This window comes from Scyliorhinus canicula, chromosome 6 (genome assembly GCF_902713615.1).
Source record: "Scyliorhinus canicula chromosome 6, sScyCan1.1, whole genome shotgun sequence".
In the NCBI taxonomy this organism is placed as follows: Eukaryota; Metazoa; Chordata; class Chondrichthyes; order Carcharhiniformes; family Scyliorhinidae; genus Scyliorhinus; species Scyliorhinus canicula.
In genome coordinates this window covers 66,654,194-66,667,531 of record NC_052151.1, presented here as the reverse complement: position 1 = coordinate 66,667,531, position 13,338 = coordinate 66,654,194, and the positions used below count along the sequence as shown (strand labels likewise).

General features: G+C 43.5%; 1 protein-coding gene across 1 annotated transcript in view; it reads right to left on the bottom strand.

Moving 5' to 3' along the window:
• LOC119967204 (cAMP-specific 3',5'-cyclic phosphodiesterase 7B-like) overlaps positions 1-13,338 on the bottom strand; it is a 211,383-nt gene that overhangs the window by 151,042 nt on the left and 47,003 nt on the right. Inside the window, exon 2 of the mRNA XM_038799417.1 lies at positions 12,281-12,341. Within this exon, the coding sequence (XP_038655345.1) occupies positions 12,281-12,341 (61 nt within the window). The remainder of the gene's footprint in view (positions 1-12,280; positions 12,342-13,338) is intronic.

The window sequence follows — 13,338 nt, the reverse complement described above, 5'->3', positions numbered from 1 at the left end:
AGCGTCTGCATGGTCTCGCCAATGTACCATGCTTCGGGACATCCTTTCCTGCAGCGTATGAGGTAGACAACATTGGTCGAGTCGCACGAGTATGTACCTCGTACCTGGTGGGTGGTGTTCTCACGTGTAATGGTGGTATCCATGTCGATGATCTGGCACGTCTTGCAGAGATTGCCATGGCAGGATTGTGTGGTGTGTGATCGCTGTTCTGAAGGCTGGGTAGTTTGCTGCAAACAATAGTTTTCTAGTGCGGTGCGTCTCCACCAGGAGTGGGATTCTCCATCCCGCCAGCCAGCCAATGGAGTTTCCCTTTGTCAGCAGCCACACACCGTCAGGAAATCCCTGGGCATGGGTGCGCTTCCGGCGCAACGGAGAATCCCACCAGCGGACAATCCAGCCCATGGGCTTTGCATCTTGATTTGCATTGGCACAATTAATAAAGCAAAACCTCAAGAAATCACACTGCTTTGTTCCCAAATTCAGTTTTTCTTTGTTTCAAATAATCCATCTTCAGTTCTTCACAGCCCTGTTGCATTGCATGCTCGCAACCAGAAAATGGAGGAATCTCCCCTCTGTGATTTTGTGGCAAATGCCCAGACGTACAGGACGCGTGGCCTCAGTGTACATGCCATGCGTGTGACCTGCTTTCTGTCGCTGCTTGCTTTGCATTTAACAGTCAGTCGTAGTCGGCATTCTGAATTTGAAAGCCAGTTGCGGCCGTTGGGCATTTCTTCCGCGATCGGGAACACCATGACCAATCGCTCTGTGACCTTCAATGATGAGAGACGAGGAATTGTTTGTATTTAGGGGAAACTGGTTTCCTTGTGCATAGGGGAGATGGTGGCATAGTGATATTGTCACTGGACCAGTAATCCAGACACCCAGGATAATGCTCCAGGGTCCCATGTTCAAATCCTGCCATAGCAGATGGTAACATTTCAATTCAATAAAAATCTGCAATTAATGTTAATTGTCATAAAAACCCTTATGGTTCAGTAATTCCCTTCAGGGAAGGAAAATCTGCCATGCTGGTCTATGGGTGACTCCAGACACACACAGCGATGTGGCTGACTCTTAATTGCTCCCCCCACTGAAAAAGCCACTCAGTTCAGGGGCAATAGGGATGGGCAACAAAGACTCAGCCAGTGAAGCCCACATCCCAACAACGGATAAACAAAAATGTTTTTTAAAATCGCAGAAAGTTAGTATATTGGTATAGCAGGGAATTAGGTAAGCAATGGTATGTTATACTTCAATCCCTTTGTAATATAGGTTAAGAGTAAGGAAATGTTACAGTGACTATATGGATTATATAGAGAACCCAGTATAGTTTGGCTCTCCGTACCTATGGAGAATCTACTTGTCATGGAATGAATGTGGCTCGGTCCATCAGACAGATTTTGATTGAGGGGTTTATCCTATGAGGAGAGATTAAGTAGGCCAGACCTATAGAATCTAGAAGAATAAAAATTGATTTAACTGCAATATATAAATATACTAATAGGCTTGGTAGGGTAGATGTTGGCAGGTTGTTTCACCTGATTGTTGAGTCTCGGACAAGGGGTCAGCCATTTAGGATTGAAATTAGGAAAATCTCTTCACCAAAAAGCTTGGGAATCTTTGAATTCTCCACCACGGGGAACCGTGGACGTTCTGTCATTAAGTATATTCAAGACAGAAATTGTTGAATTATTGGACACTAAGGGAATTAAGGAATATGAGGATAGTGTGGGAAGGGACACTTGAGCTATGATCTTCTTCAATGAAGAAGTAGACCTAGGGCTGAAAGGCCTTCTCCTCCTCTTATGCCTTATGTTGTACCCCTACATCTTGCTGTGTGCATCACCCCCCACCTTCTGTCTTGTCAAGTCTACTCCATCACATAATTCTTCACACCCACTTGCCTTGTAGCACTCCCATTCATTGTTTCCTATGCAATTTCTCACATCCCCATTTATCCTTCCACCATTGCCACTCACCTCAATCCTTATTCTCACATACTCCAAAACCCAGAGGCAGAGTGCTTCAGCAGTTGGAGCAGGGATTTGAGCAGCCAGCTCAAGTCAGATGTTGCACTATGTAAGAGCAGTAAAAATGGAGGGGGGATAGTTTGTTGTTGCACAAGGGTACACTTATGGGTGTTTGACCTACAAATATAGAATTAGAGAAAACAGGAGCAGGAATAGGCCATTCGGCCCCACAAGCATGCTCTACCATTCAAAGTGATCGCGATTGAAATTAGGAAAATTTCTTCACCAAAAATGTTGGGAGTATTTGGAGTTCTCTACTAGAGGCGGCATGTTAGCGCAGTGGTTAGTGCTGTTGTTTCACAGCTCCAGGGACCCGAGTTCGATTCCCGGCTTGGGTCACTGCGGAGTCTGCACATTCTCTTTGTGTCTACATGGGTTTATCCGGGTGCTCCGGTTTCTTCCCACAGTCCAAAGATGTGCAGGTTAGGTGGATTGGCCATGCTAAATTGCCCTTAGTGTCCAAAAAATGGTTAGGTAATGTTACTGGGTTACGGGGATAGGGTGGAGGTGTGGGCTTAAGTGGGGTGCTCTTTCTAAGGGCCGGTGCAGGCTCGATGGGCCAAATGGCCTTCTTCTGCACTGTAAATTCGATGATTCTGTGATTCTATCCCAGCACTCTCCTCATATCCCTGGACCACTTTAGAGTCTGGACGTCTATCTATTTCCATGTTAAATATATTCAGCGATTTGGCCTCGACAGCCTTCCATGGTAGAGAATTCCACAGGTTCACCACCCACTGAGTGAAGATAGTTCTGCTCATCTCAGTCCTAAATAACCTACACCATATCTTGAGACAGTGAATCCTTGTTCTTGACCTCCCAGACAGAAGAAACACCATCCCTGCATCCAATCAGTCCAGCCCTGTCAGAATGTAATACATTTCAATTAGATCCTCTCAAAATCTTTTAAATTCCAGCGAATACAGGCCTAGTCGACGTAATCGCTCCTCAGACGACAATCCTGCCATCTCAGGAATCAGCCTGGTGAACCTTCACTGCTCTCCCTCTATGGAAAGGATATCCTTTTTTTTGGAGACCAAAACTGCACACAATACTCCAGGTGTGATCTCACCAAGACCTTGTAAAGCTGCAGTGACGCATCCTTGCACCTGTACTCAAGGCCTCCTGCAATGAAGGCCAACATATCATTTGCCTTCCTAACTGCTTGCTGCACCTGCATGCATGCTTTCAGTGACTGGCGTACTGGGACACCCAGATTCCTTTGTTTGTCAACATTTCCCAATCTATCACCATTTAAGTAACATTTAGCCATCCTGTTTCTTGGTCTGAAGTGTATAACTTCACATTTATTCACATTATACTGCATCTGCCATGCATTTACCCACTCACTCAACTTGTCTAAATCATCCTGAAGCTTCTTAACATTCTAGTTATCATCAGTAAACTTGGAAACATTACTTTTGTTTTTTTCACCCAAATCATTGATGTATATTGTGATAAGCTGGGGCCCGAACACTGATCCCTGTGGAAACCCCACTAGTCAGTGCCTTACACTTCGAAAAAGACACATTTATTTCTACTGTCAGTTTCCAGTCTGCTAACCAATTCTCAATCATGCCAATATATTACCCCAATCTCATGACAAAATATTATTCTGATGTTTTGAGTCTTTATTAAACTCACATCAATGTTATTTGATTTCACTACTTTCGCTTCTTGCCCATTTTTGGATTCAAATTGGCAAGCCCCTTGCCTATTAATATAAATACCTAAATTGACAAGGACCAATGTGAAAAAGTGTTGGTTGTTTACCGGGCAGTTTTGAATCAATTATATTCGGGGTTAGGAAGTATGGCTGTTGAATGTGTTTCTGACATTGGCCCATTATGCAACCCAAAGGCATCCTGTATGGGCACTCAGGCAATAATGTGAGCAACTGGTGCTGCATTGCCTTCCTTATTCCACATTTTCTCTTGGCTTCATATTTAATTATCTGCTTTTACTTTGGAAGCTGAAGAGCATTGTTATTTTGCAACAGCACCATCTACGGTTCCAGAAGAGTGCGGGTTCCAATATAGGCTCAGGTTTTTAAAAATAAAACTGCAAATAATTGAAATACAATCAGAAACTATTGGGAATGATATTTGGGCAATTACTTTACTTAATTCTGTGATCCTTGTTCCCATTTAACAGAGCCCTTCCACATTGACCTTTCTGCCTTCAGTCTCCTGCTCCAACCAAGCTCACCATGAACTTTTACAGAACAGCGTTTCATTTTTCTTCTAATATGTCACAATCCTCTGGTCAGAATGTTAATTCCAAAGACTTTACCTGCCTTCTCACTACATGCTCTCTTTCTATTTCACTCTTCAATTTTAGAAGTTTTCTTGCTAGATATTTGACTTCCTTAATTTGCCTGTGGTTAATAAGATGTTAACGTTCTTCAGAATAGTATCAACACCCTTACTGGCCTGTTAACATCGGTGATGCAGCCAGTTCCATTTTGAACGGCATCTACCACCAGTTGACCAAAGTTTCAGGCATGAGAAACCTTTTAATATGGAAATTAAGTTCTGATGAAGATCTGCCTAACACTGGTTCAGGCGCTGCCCTGGTGATGAAACCAAAGAGGCCTGCTAAAGGTCCGAACAGAATTACATTTGGGAGTGGCAGCAAGTCCTCACAGAGATCCAGAAGAATAACCTGAACCCCTGTCAGGTGGTGATTAAACCTTACATTTAAATATATAGCACTTCACAGGGCAGCACGGTAGCACAAGTGGATAGCACTGTGGCTTCACAGTGCCAGGGTCCCAGGTTCGATTCCCCGCTGGCTCACTGTCTGTGCGGAGTCTGCACATTCTCCCCGTGTCTGTGTGCGTTTCCTCCGGGTGCTCCGGTTTCCTCCCACAGTCCAAAGGCATGCAGGTTAGGTGGATTGGCCATGATAAATTGCCCTTAGTGACCAAAAAGGTTAGAAGGGGTTGTTGGTTACAGGGATAGGGTGGAGGTGAAGGCTTAAGTGGGTCAGTGCAGATTCGATGGGCCGAATAGCCTCCTTCTGCACTGTATGTTCTATTATGAAACAAGGTATGACACTGAACCAAGAGGTCGGTTTCAGGGATTTCTTAAAGGAGGCAGGGCGGCGCAAATGTGCAGGGAAGGTATTCCAGAACTTCAGGTCTTGGACACTGCATGAAAAAGGAGTGACGGCCAAGACATGAACTTGGATGACTTTGAACATCGTGATGCTGAGGGTAAAAGGAAACCACAGCAGTAATGAGAAAGGATCTTAGCCCAGAAAATCAGAATTTAGAATCTGTATAGGTGGAGCTAAGAAATAACAAAGGGCAGAAAACACTGTTGGGTGTAGTTTATAGACTCCCTGACAATAATCATGGTGTTGGCAGAGAATAAATCAGGAAATTAGAAGAGCACGTAATACAGGTAATGCAATAATTATGGGGGACTTTATCATCTTATAGGCTGGTCAAACTAACTGATAAATGTAGCTTGGAAGATGAATTCACGGAATGAAATCTGAGACAGTTATTTTTAAAAGAACAATATGTCAAGGTGGGTTACCGGTTAGCCCAGTTGGCTATACAGCTGATGTGCGGATCAGATCAACGCCAAAATGGGCAGCACGGTAGCATTGTGGATAGCAGAATTGCTTCACAGCTCCAGGGTCCCAGGTTCGATTCCGGCTTGGGTCACTGTCTGTGTGGAGTCTGCACATCCTCCCCATGTGTGCGTGGGTTTCCTCCGGGTGCTCCGGTTTCCTCCCACAGTCCAAAGATGTGCAGGTTAGGTGGATTGGCTATGATAAATTGCCCTTAGTGTTCAAAATTGCCCTTAGTGTTGGGTGGGGTTACTGGGTTATGTGGATAGGGTGGAGGTGTTGACCTTGGGTCGGGTGCTCTTTCCAAGAGCCAGTGCAGACTCGATGGGCTGAATGGCCTCCTTCTGCACTGTAAATTCTATGATAATCTATGAAAAGCAGGGAGTTTGATTCCCTTGCTGGCTGAATTGGGACCTACTTCCTCACCCTAACCTGCTTCTCCACTTCCATTGACTGGTACACGGTCACCCAAATCCCTTTGTCCATCCACACTTTCCGATATATTACCATTTAAATAATACTCTTCCTTTCTGTTTTTCACACCGAAGTGTATAATGTCACATTGAGCCTCATTGAACCTCATCTGCCATGGTTTGCCCACTCGCTCAACTTGTTTAAATCACCTCGAAACTTCCTTGCATCCTCCTCACAACCCACTTTTGTATCATCAGCAAACTTGGAAATGTTACATTTAGTTCCCTCATCCAGGCCACTTATATGTATCGTGAACAGCTGGGGTCCGAGCACTGATCGCTGTAGTACCCTACTTGAGCCTGCCACTCGGAAAAAACACCCATTTATTCCCACTCTGTTTCCATTTGTCAACCAATCCTCAATCCATGCCAATACATTACCCCCTATTCTATGTGTTTTAATTTTGCCCACTAACCTCTTTTGAGGGACCTTGTCGAAAGCCTCCTGAAAGTCCAAATACACCACATCCACTGGTTTTCCCTTATCTATTCTACTAGTTACATCCTCAAAAAACTCCAGTAGATTTTCTAAGCATGATTTGCCTCTCATAAACCCATGCTGGCTTTGTCCAATCACGTTAATGCTTTCCAAATGTTGTTATCACGTCTTTTATAATAGACTCTAACATCTTCCCCACTGCTGACGTCAGGCTAACTGCTCAATAATTTTCCCTTTTATTTCTCTCTCTCCCCTTTTAAAACCTTAAGATAGGGAGCATTTGAAAACCATCAAAGGGTGCCCAAGAAATTAATAAAGCAGGAGATAACAGAACACGAGATTAAACGAGCAAGAAATATAAAAACAGATGGTTAAAAGCTTTCACAAGTATGCAAAACGAAAGGCAACTGAAAATAAACGGCGGTCCCTTAGAGGCAGGGATAAGAGAAATTATGATGAGAAACAAGGAAATGGCAGCGACATTAAACACATATTTTGTATCTCTTCACAGTAGAAAACAAAAACAACATACTGGGAAATTGTGGTGAATCAAAGGTCAACTGAGAGTGAGGAAGTTAAAGGAATGCAGACCGGTAAAGCGATTGGGAAAGAAGGAAGATGAGAGTATGAATGAGGGAAATTACCCACTTTGGTGGGAAGAATAGAAAGCCAGAATTATATTTAAATGATGAGAAACTAGTAAATGTTAGAGAGATTTGGGGGTCTTGTACAAGAATCACAGAAAAGTTAAAAGCAGGCACATCAAGCAATTATGATGGCAAATCGTATGCTAGCCCTTAGTATAAGAGGTTTGGAACATCAGAGTAAGGATGCCTTGCTGCAATTTTTTTTATTTTATATAAATTTAGAGTACCCAATTATTTTTCCAATTAAGGGACAATTTAGTGTGGCCAATCCACCTATCCTGCACATCTTTGGGTTGTGGAGGTGAAACCCACGCAGACACGGGGGGAATGTGCAAACTCCACATGGACAGTGACCCAGGGCCGGGATTCGAACCTGGGTCCTCAGCGCCATAGGCAGCAATGCTAACCATTGTGCCACCGTGCTGCCCTATCTTGCTGCAATTTTATAGAGATTTTGTGATTCCATACCCAGATTACCATGTACAGTTTTGGTCTCATTTCCGAAGGAAGAATATACTTCAATTAAAGGCAGTCCTCAAGCTCTCGCCCCTCACATTGTCAGCTTTTCTATGTTATAATAAGCTATTCTTTCTGTGATCTCTTTTGCCAATGGCTCAATGTTTTATAAGATAAAGAGTGGCCACGTGCGTGTAGCTTCTACTATCGGTACTTTTAGAACTGGTTGATTTACACTTTTACAAAGTGTAGCAACAGCAGTTAAAGAAAATTATGAATAGTGCATTTTTAAGCAGGTCCACATGTGCCATTGTTACAATAGTTTTTTGTGGCTCCGTACAGAGCTTATACAGGATGCTTGGACATGAATGTGCCAGGTGTTAACATGGAGGGAGTGAGGGGCCATGGGGTAAGGTGCCGAATCATGGGTTGACAAGGGCATGGGTAAGACCTTTTAGACCGTGCCTTTCAATAGGTTCCTGAATATATACTATCATTCACGACCCGTCTCAGGGGCTGTGGACTACAGGTCATGGAGAAGCTGGCACAACTCTATGAATATTGTGGGGGCCAGCGCAATGTCTACCTCTGCAATGGAGCCGGCTGGGCTGAGAGTGCAGGGTGTTGGCTTGCTCCTTGTACCCTTATTCTGCGTCACCGAAAATTGAGGGTGCCAGGAAAGGGGGCAGGAATCCTGGAACCAGGTCCTGTTTGCCATTTTAAATATCCATTGCCTCCATTTTTGCAAATTTGCCGAGGCACATTAGCTGGTGTTATTTTGTTTTGTTATTTTACTCTGTGATACATCAGTAAAGTCTGCAAGATGGCTAGCAGAGTGAAATGGTCTCCATTACTCCCAATGGGAAGAGTCAAACTATTACTTGGGAACAGAAAGTGTTACAGCGTGATGATGCTGGTGAAAAAAGGAGGCGCAGCAAGTAGACTTGGGCTCCACTAACAACTGTCTGCACCATCAAGAAGAACAAAGATAAGATAAAGGCTAGGAGTCAAAGTGTTATTTCTCCAAGTGTTATAAAGATTACCCACACTAAGTGCAGTGTGTTAGAAAATATGGAAGAATTATGGTGTGTGGATTGAGGACTAGACCAAAGGAACATGCTGACCATCCAAGGAAAAGCTAAGAGTTTGCTTAACAATCTGAAAGAGCAATTGATTTAGGGTTTTATGCATTTTGTTTTGATTATTGGCTTATATACAAGGTGTATTTCAAGTTTATGTTATGTATTGGTGTTGAAAAGTTTGTGAATATCATATACATGGGAAAACTTGCATCAATATAAGTAGTTTTTCTTTAAGTAGTAGTTTCCAGGAATATGTCTATTCCTCTATAGATGGATGCAGTACATAATTCAAAATCCATAAATCCTCTCTGTGGCTGATATGACTGAGGTTATGTTTCAAGCTTTTATCAACACTTGTTCTTGTGTAAATACCTCGTTGACAGGTCCAAGTAATCACACTGCATCTCTTGCAAATTTTGCTCCACTTCATTACGCTTTTGTAGCCCAAGGCAAACACTTAATAATAATAATCTTTATTAGTGTCACAAGTAGGCTTACATTAACACTGCAATAAGGTTACTGTGAAAATTAAACCCCACCATAAAACAAATTATTTCAAGAGAGTGAAAATGAAATTAAAGTCACCATAGAGTGCTCTCCCTACGTTTGAGAGGGAGCTGGCTGGTGGTGATTTAACCTGAGGGTCACCCACCCAGATATGGAGCAAGTTGAACCTTCATGGATAACCTCAGCTGGTACTGGAATTAAGCCTATGCTTTTGGTGACAAGCCACATCACAAACCAGTCATCCAACCAACTGAGCTAACTGACCCTCACGAGAAGAGAGTAAACAGGATCTGAATATCATACATTTTCGTAAACACTAGTACAATGGCTTGGGATTGTTGTACTTCTTGATACATCTATAGACTTTCATAACAGAAACAGCACATGAACCTGCATCATGACATTGAATCATAGAATAGTACGGCTCAGAATGAGGGCACTCAATCTATCGAACCTGCATCTGTTCTTTCGAAGAGCAATCAAATTAGCCCCACTCCTTTTCAAATCGCCTGCAATTTCTTCTCCTTCAAGCATTTAGCGAATTCCCATTTGAATCTTATGTACCATTCTGTCAGGCAGTGTAATCCAAATGCATTCATTGCATAAAAAGCTTTTACCTCATGGCCACTCTGGTTCTTTTACTAATCATCTTAAACCTGTGCCCTCTGATCATTTACCGTTCAGCCATTGGAAAGTTTCTCGATACTTACTCCGCCTAAACCCTTCATGACGTGTTGAACCTCGAGCACATCTCCTCAGCCTTCTCTTCTCGAAGAAGAAGTTCATTGACCGAGGTCCAGATCAACATTTAATAAATATGTTTCTTAATCAATCTAAGAACATTCAGAAACGTAATGACTGCTGCCACTTTCAGGGCCATGGACTCTAATTTATTTTTGGTCAAGGTTAGATAGGAAATAGTTATGGTGCTGAGAGTTATGCAAAATACCACATAGGAGCTAACACCACAAGCTATCTTTACTGCCTTGAGTTAAAGGTTCAATCATGTAACCTTCACCCTCTGTTACGGGAGAATTAACGTATCTCCTGTGGCGAAAAGTACGCATTTGTAATTATAAAGCTATTTTGTTTTCATTTTTTTTATTCTGAGAATATTAACTGGTGCGTGCTGTAATTTTATGAACATTAAAAAGCCTCTGGTATCTTACCCAACTTCTCCAGTGATGACATGGGCGCAATGAGTAGTCATTGACTATTCCAGCATTTTTATCATTTATTCTTGGAATGTGGACGACACGGACAAGAAAGCATTTATTGTTCACCCCTGTATTTCCTGACGTCATTAAAAGTCACCAATGTGCTGGTGAAATGGAGCTATATGTAGACAATGATGACAAGTCCTCTTCCCTCAAATATATGAGGGAACTAATTGGGCTTTTATGATAAACTAACAGAATGTTATTGGCTAGGATTTTTTGGATGGCGGGGTTTCACCTCCCATCGTCCGAGGAATCGCCAGCAAACACATGCCTGCCAAAACTTCCTGCTCCGTCCCTCACATGGGAGGAGGCCCACCTCAGAGATCTGCCATCCAATGTGCTAGGCCAGCAGCTCTGTAGTTTGAAGCAGTGTCAGAAGCTGAGTGCACAGAACTAAGACTACAATCAGTTCCCAGAAGTCTTGGGGGTCCATGGAAGTGTAGGGATTTCAGGGTGTGTAGGAAGGCCCAAGGATTGGGAAAATGCAATGTTAACATTCATAATAATAATAATAATAATAATAATAATCTTTATTAGTGCCACAAGTAGGCTTACATTAACACTGCAATGAAGTTGCTGTGAAAAGCCCCTAGTCGCCACATTCCGGTGCCTGTTCTGGTACACAGAGGGAGAATTCAGGATATCCAATTCACCTAACAAGCACGTCTGTTGGGACTTGTGGGAGGAAACCAGAGCACCTGGAGGAAACCCACGGAGACACGGGAAGAACGTGCAGACTCTGCACAGACAGTGACCCTAACCGGGAATCGAACCCGGGTCCCTGGCACAGTGAAGCAACAGTGCTACCCACTGTGCTATCGCAAGAATACAAGAGCAGGGATGAACTGCTGGGGCTATAAAAGGCTCTGGCCAGGCCCCTGTGGGATATTGTGAGCAGTTTCGAGCTGCATATCTAAGGAAAGGTGTGCTGGCCTTGGAGGGGTTTCAGAGGAGGTTCACAAGAACGACCCTGGGAATGAAGGGCTTGTCATACAAGGAGCGGCTGAAGATTCTGGGTCTGTACTCAACGGAGTTTAGAAGGATGAGAAGGGTATCCCACTGAAACTTACAGAATACCGAGAGGCGTAGATAGAGTGGACATAGAGAAGATGTTTCCACAAGTAGGAGCTTGTTGGACACAGCTTCAGACTGAATTACTTTTTGGGTGACCCCCCCCCTCCCCTGAACTCCTCTTGCCAGCCTGAAAGTTAAGGCTGTGCAGCAAACGGCTCTTAAGTGGTTAATAGTTGGCTACTTAAGGGTCTTCATTGGGTAAAGGGTGATTGGGCCTATCTAGGCCTTTCCCATCCCAGTGTAGAATCGCAGAGAGATTCGGGTGGGTAGGAGCCCAATGGGAAGGCCTTCCGAAAAATTTTACTGCCACATCCTGTCTATAAAGACGCGGCCGGGGAACATAAAATTCCACCCATGTTAATTATCCTGGAGCGAGCACAAGACTTCTTATCAACCCAGTTTCACCGTGATCCATGGAGGGACCTGAGTTTCTGAACTAATAAGAAAGTCAAATATATCTTGGTCAGGCACATGCAACCATGCAAACCCTTTCCAAGAGTGGGTACAAGATAACTATCAAGAGAGGGAAGTTGGCTAGTTTGTTCCTTCCATGCACACAGCTGCAGTGACCAATAATGGATCACTGACTTGGAACGGAAACTAGAACTAATGACAGGTCCGAGTTCACCATCAGTAACCCTGCATGGACATTGGTGGCAAGATAGGGAAAGTTATATGTATACCAAAAAAAATGAACTGAACTTCAGATGAAACATCATCAATTCTGCACAATGAACTTGTAAATACCTCTCAAAAAGGATGACTCTTACCTAGCATGCGAACACATAGGGCATTCTGATCAGGACCATCAAATGTGATAGCTCCACACCTCTGAAAAGAGAAAAAAAATACCCTTTAGGTTTGCTCAATAGTGCAGCTTTTTAGCACAAGCACACAGTCCTCTTTGTATTTTTACAAAACACAAGGTTAACTTTATCAAGTACTGAACAAAGAGAACTCTAATTATTAAAGACTTTTTAAAAATCCCGAAAAGTTCTGTAGGTAAAGATGTGATGGAACGAGCAGTTTGTAGTTTTGAGACAGACCTTAATTGGAAAGCACAACGGAGGCTGGAGGCTTCCCACCCAAAGTCAATTGGCATTTGGCGCCCTGATCCCTGCCGTCAACCTCAGCGCACTACCCCCCACATGCCGGCGGGAGGATGCAAATCAAGCATTTAAATAAATGTTCATGTCATTAGCAAGCTTGAAGCCCAAGTCTCGAGCTCCCCTTAATAATCTGATCCCCATAGTGGGAAATCTACCGGGGGGGGGGGGGGGGGGGGGGGGGTTTGATGAAAGTTTGTCCACGTGTGGGTGTGACGCGGTGTACTCTGAGGTGGGTCAAGGGGGTAAGAGCATAATTGAGGTGTTCCCCCAAAGTCCATTAGAAGGCGCCCCCTCCCCCACAGTGCAAATACATTCCTCCACTTCGCCACGGGAATAAGGGGTCACATCCCCCATAGCACACATGCATGAAGTTGACATTTTCTGCAGAGAAAAAGAGGAAGTGAAAGCACTTAGCTCCTTTTGATGTTGTGAGGAGCTGTCAGTTATAGCAAGAGTGTTGAGAAACACTAGTAGCATCACAACAGGATAATTGAGATTATTCAAATGTGAAGGGAAAGATAAACAAACAAACCCCCTAAGCAACTGTGGCTGAGCCAATAAAACCCTCAGTCACTGGCTATTGAACATATTGCTTGGTCGAAATAGAATAGAAGATTTGCATTTCCTAGGCTGTCAAGGGATTTGTACTTGGCTTCAGGGGAAATCTCTGACACTTGTAACAGCTGTTGCTTGAAACACTTTTGTCTGAGGCAGCAAAA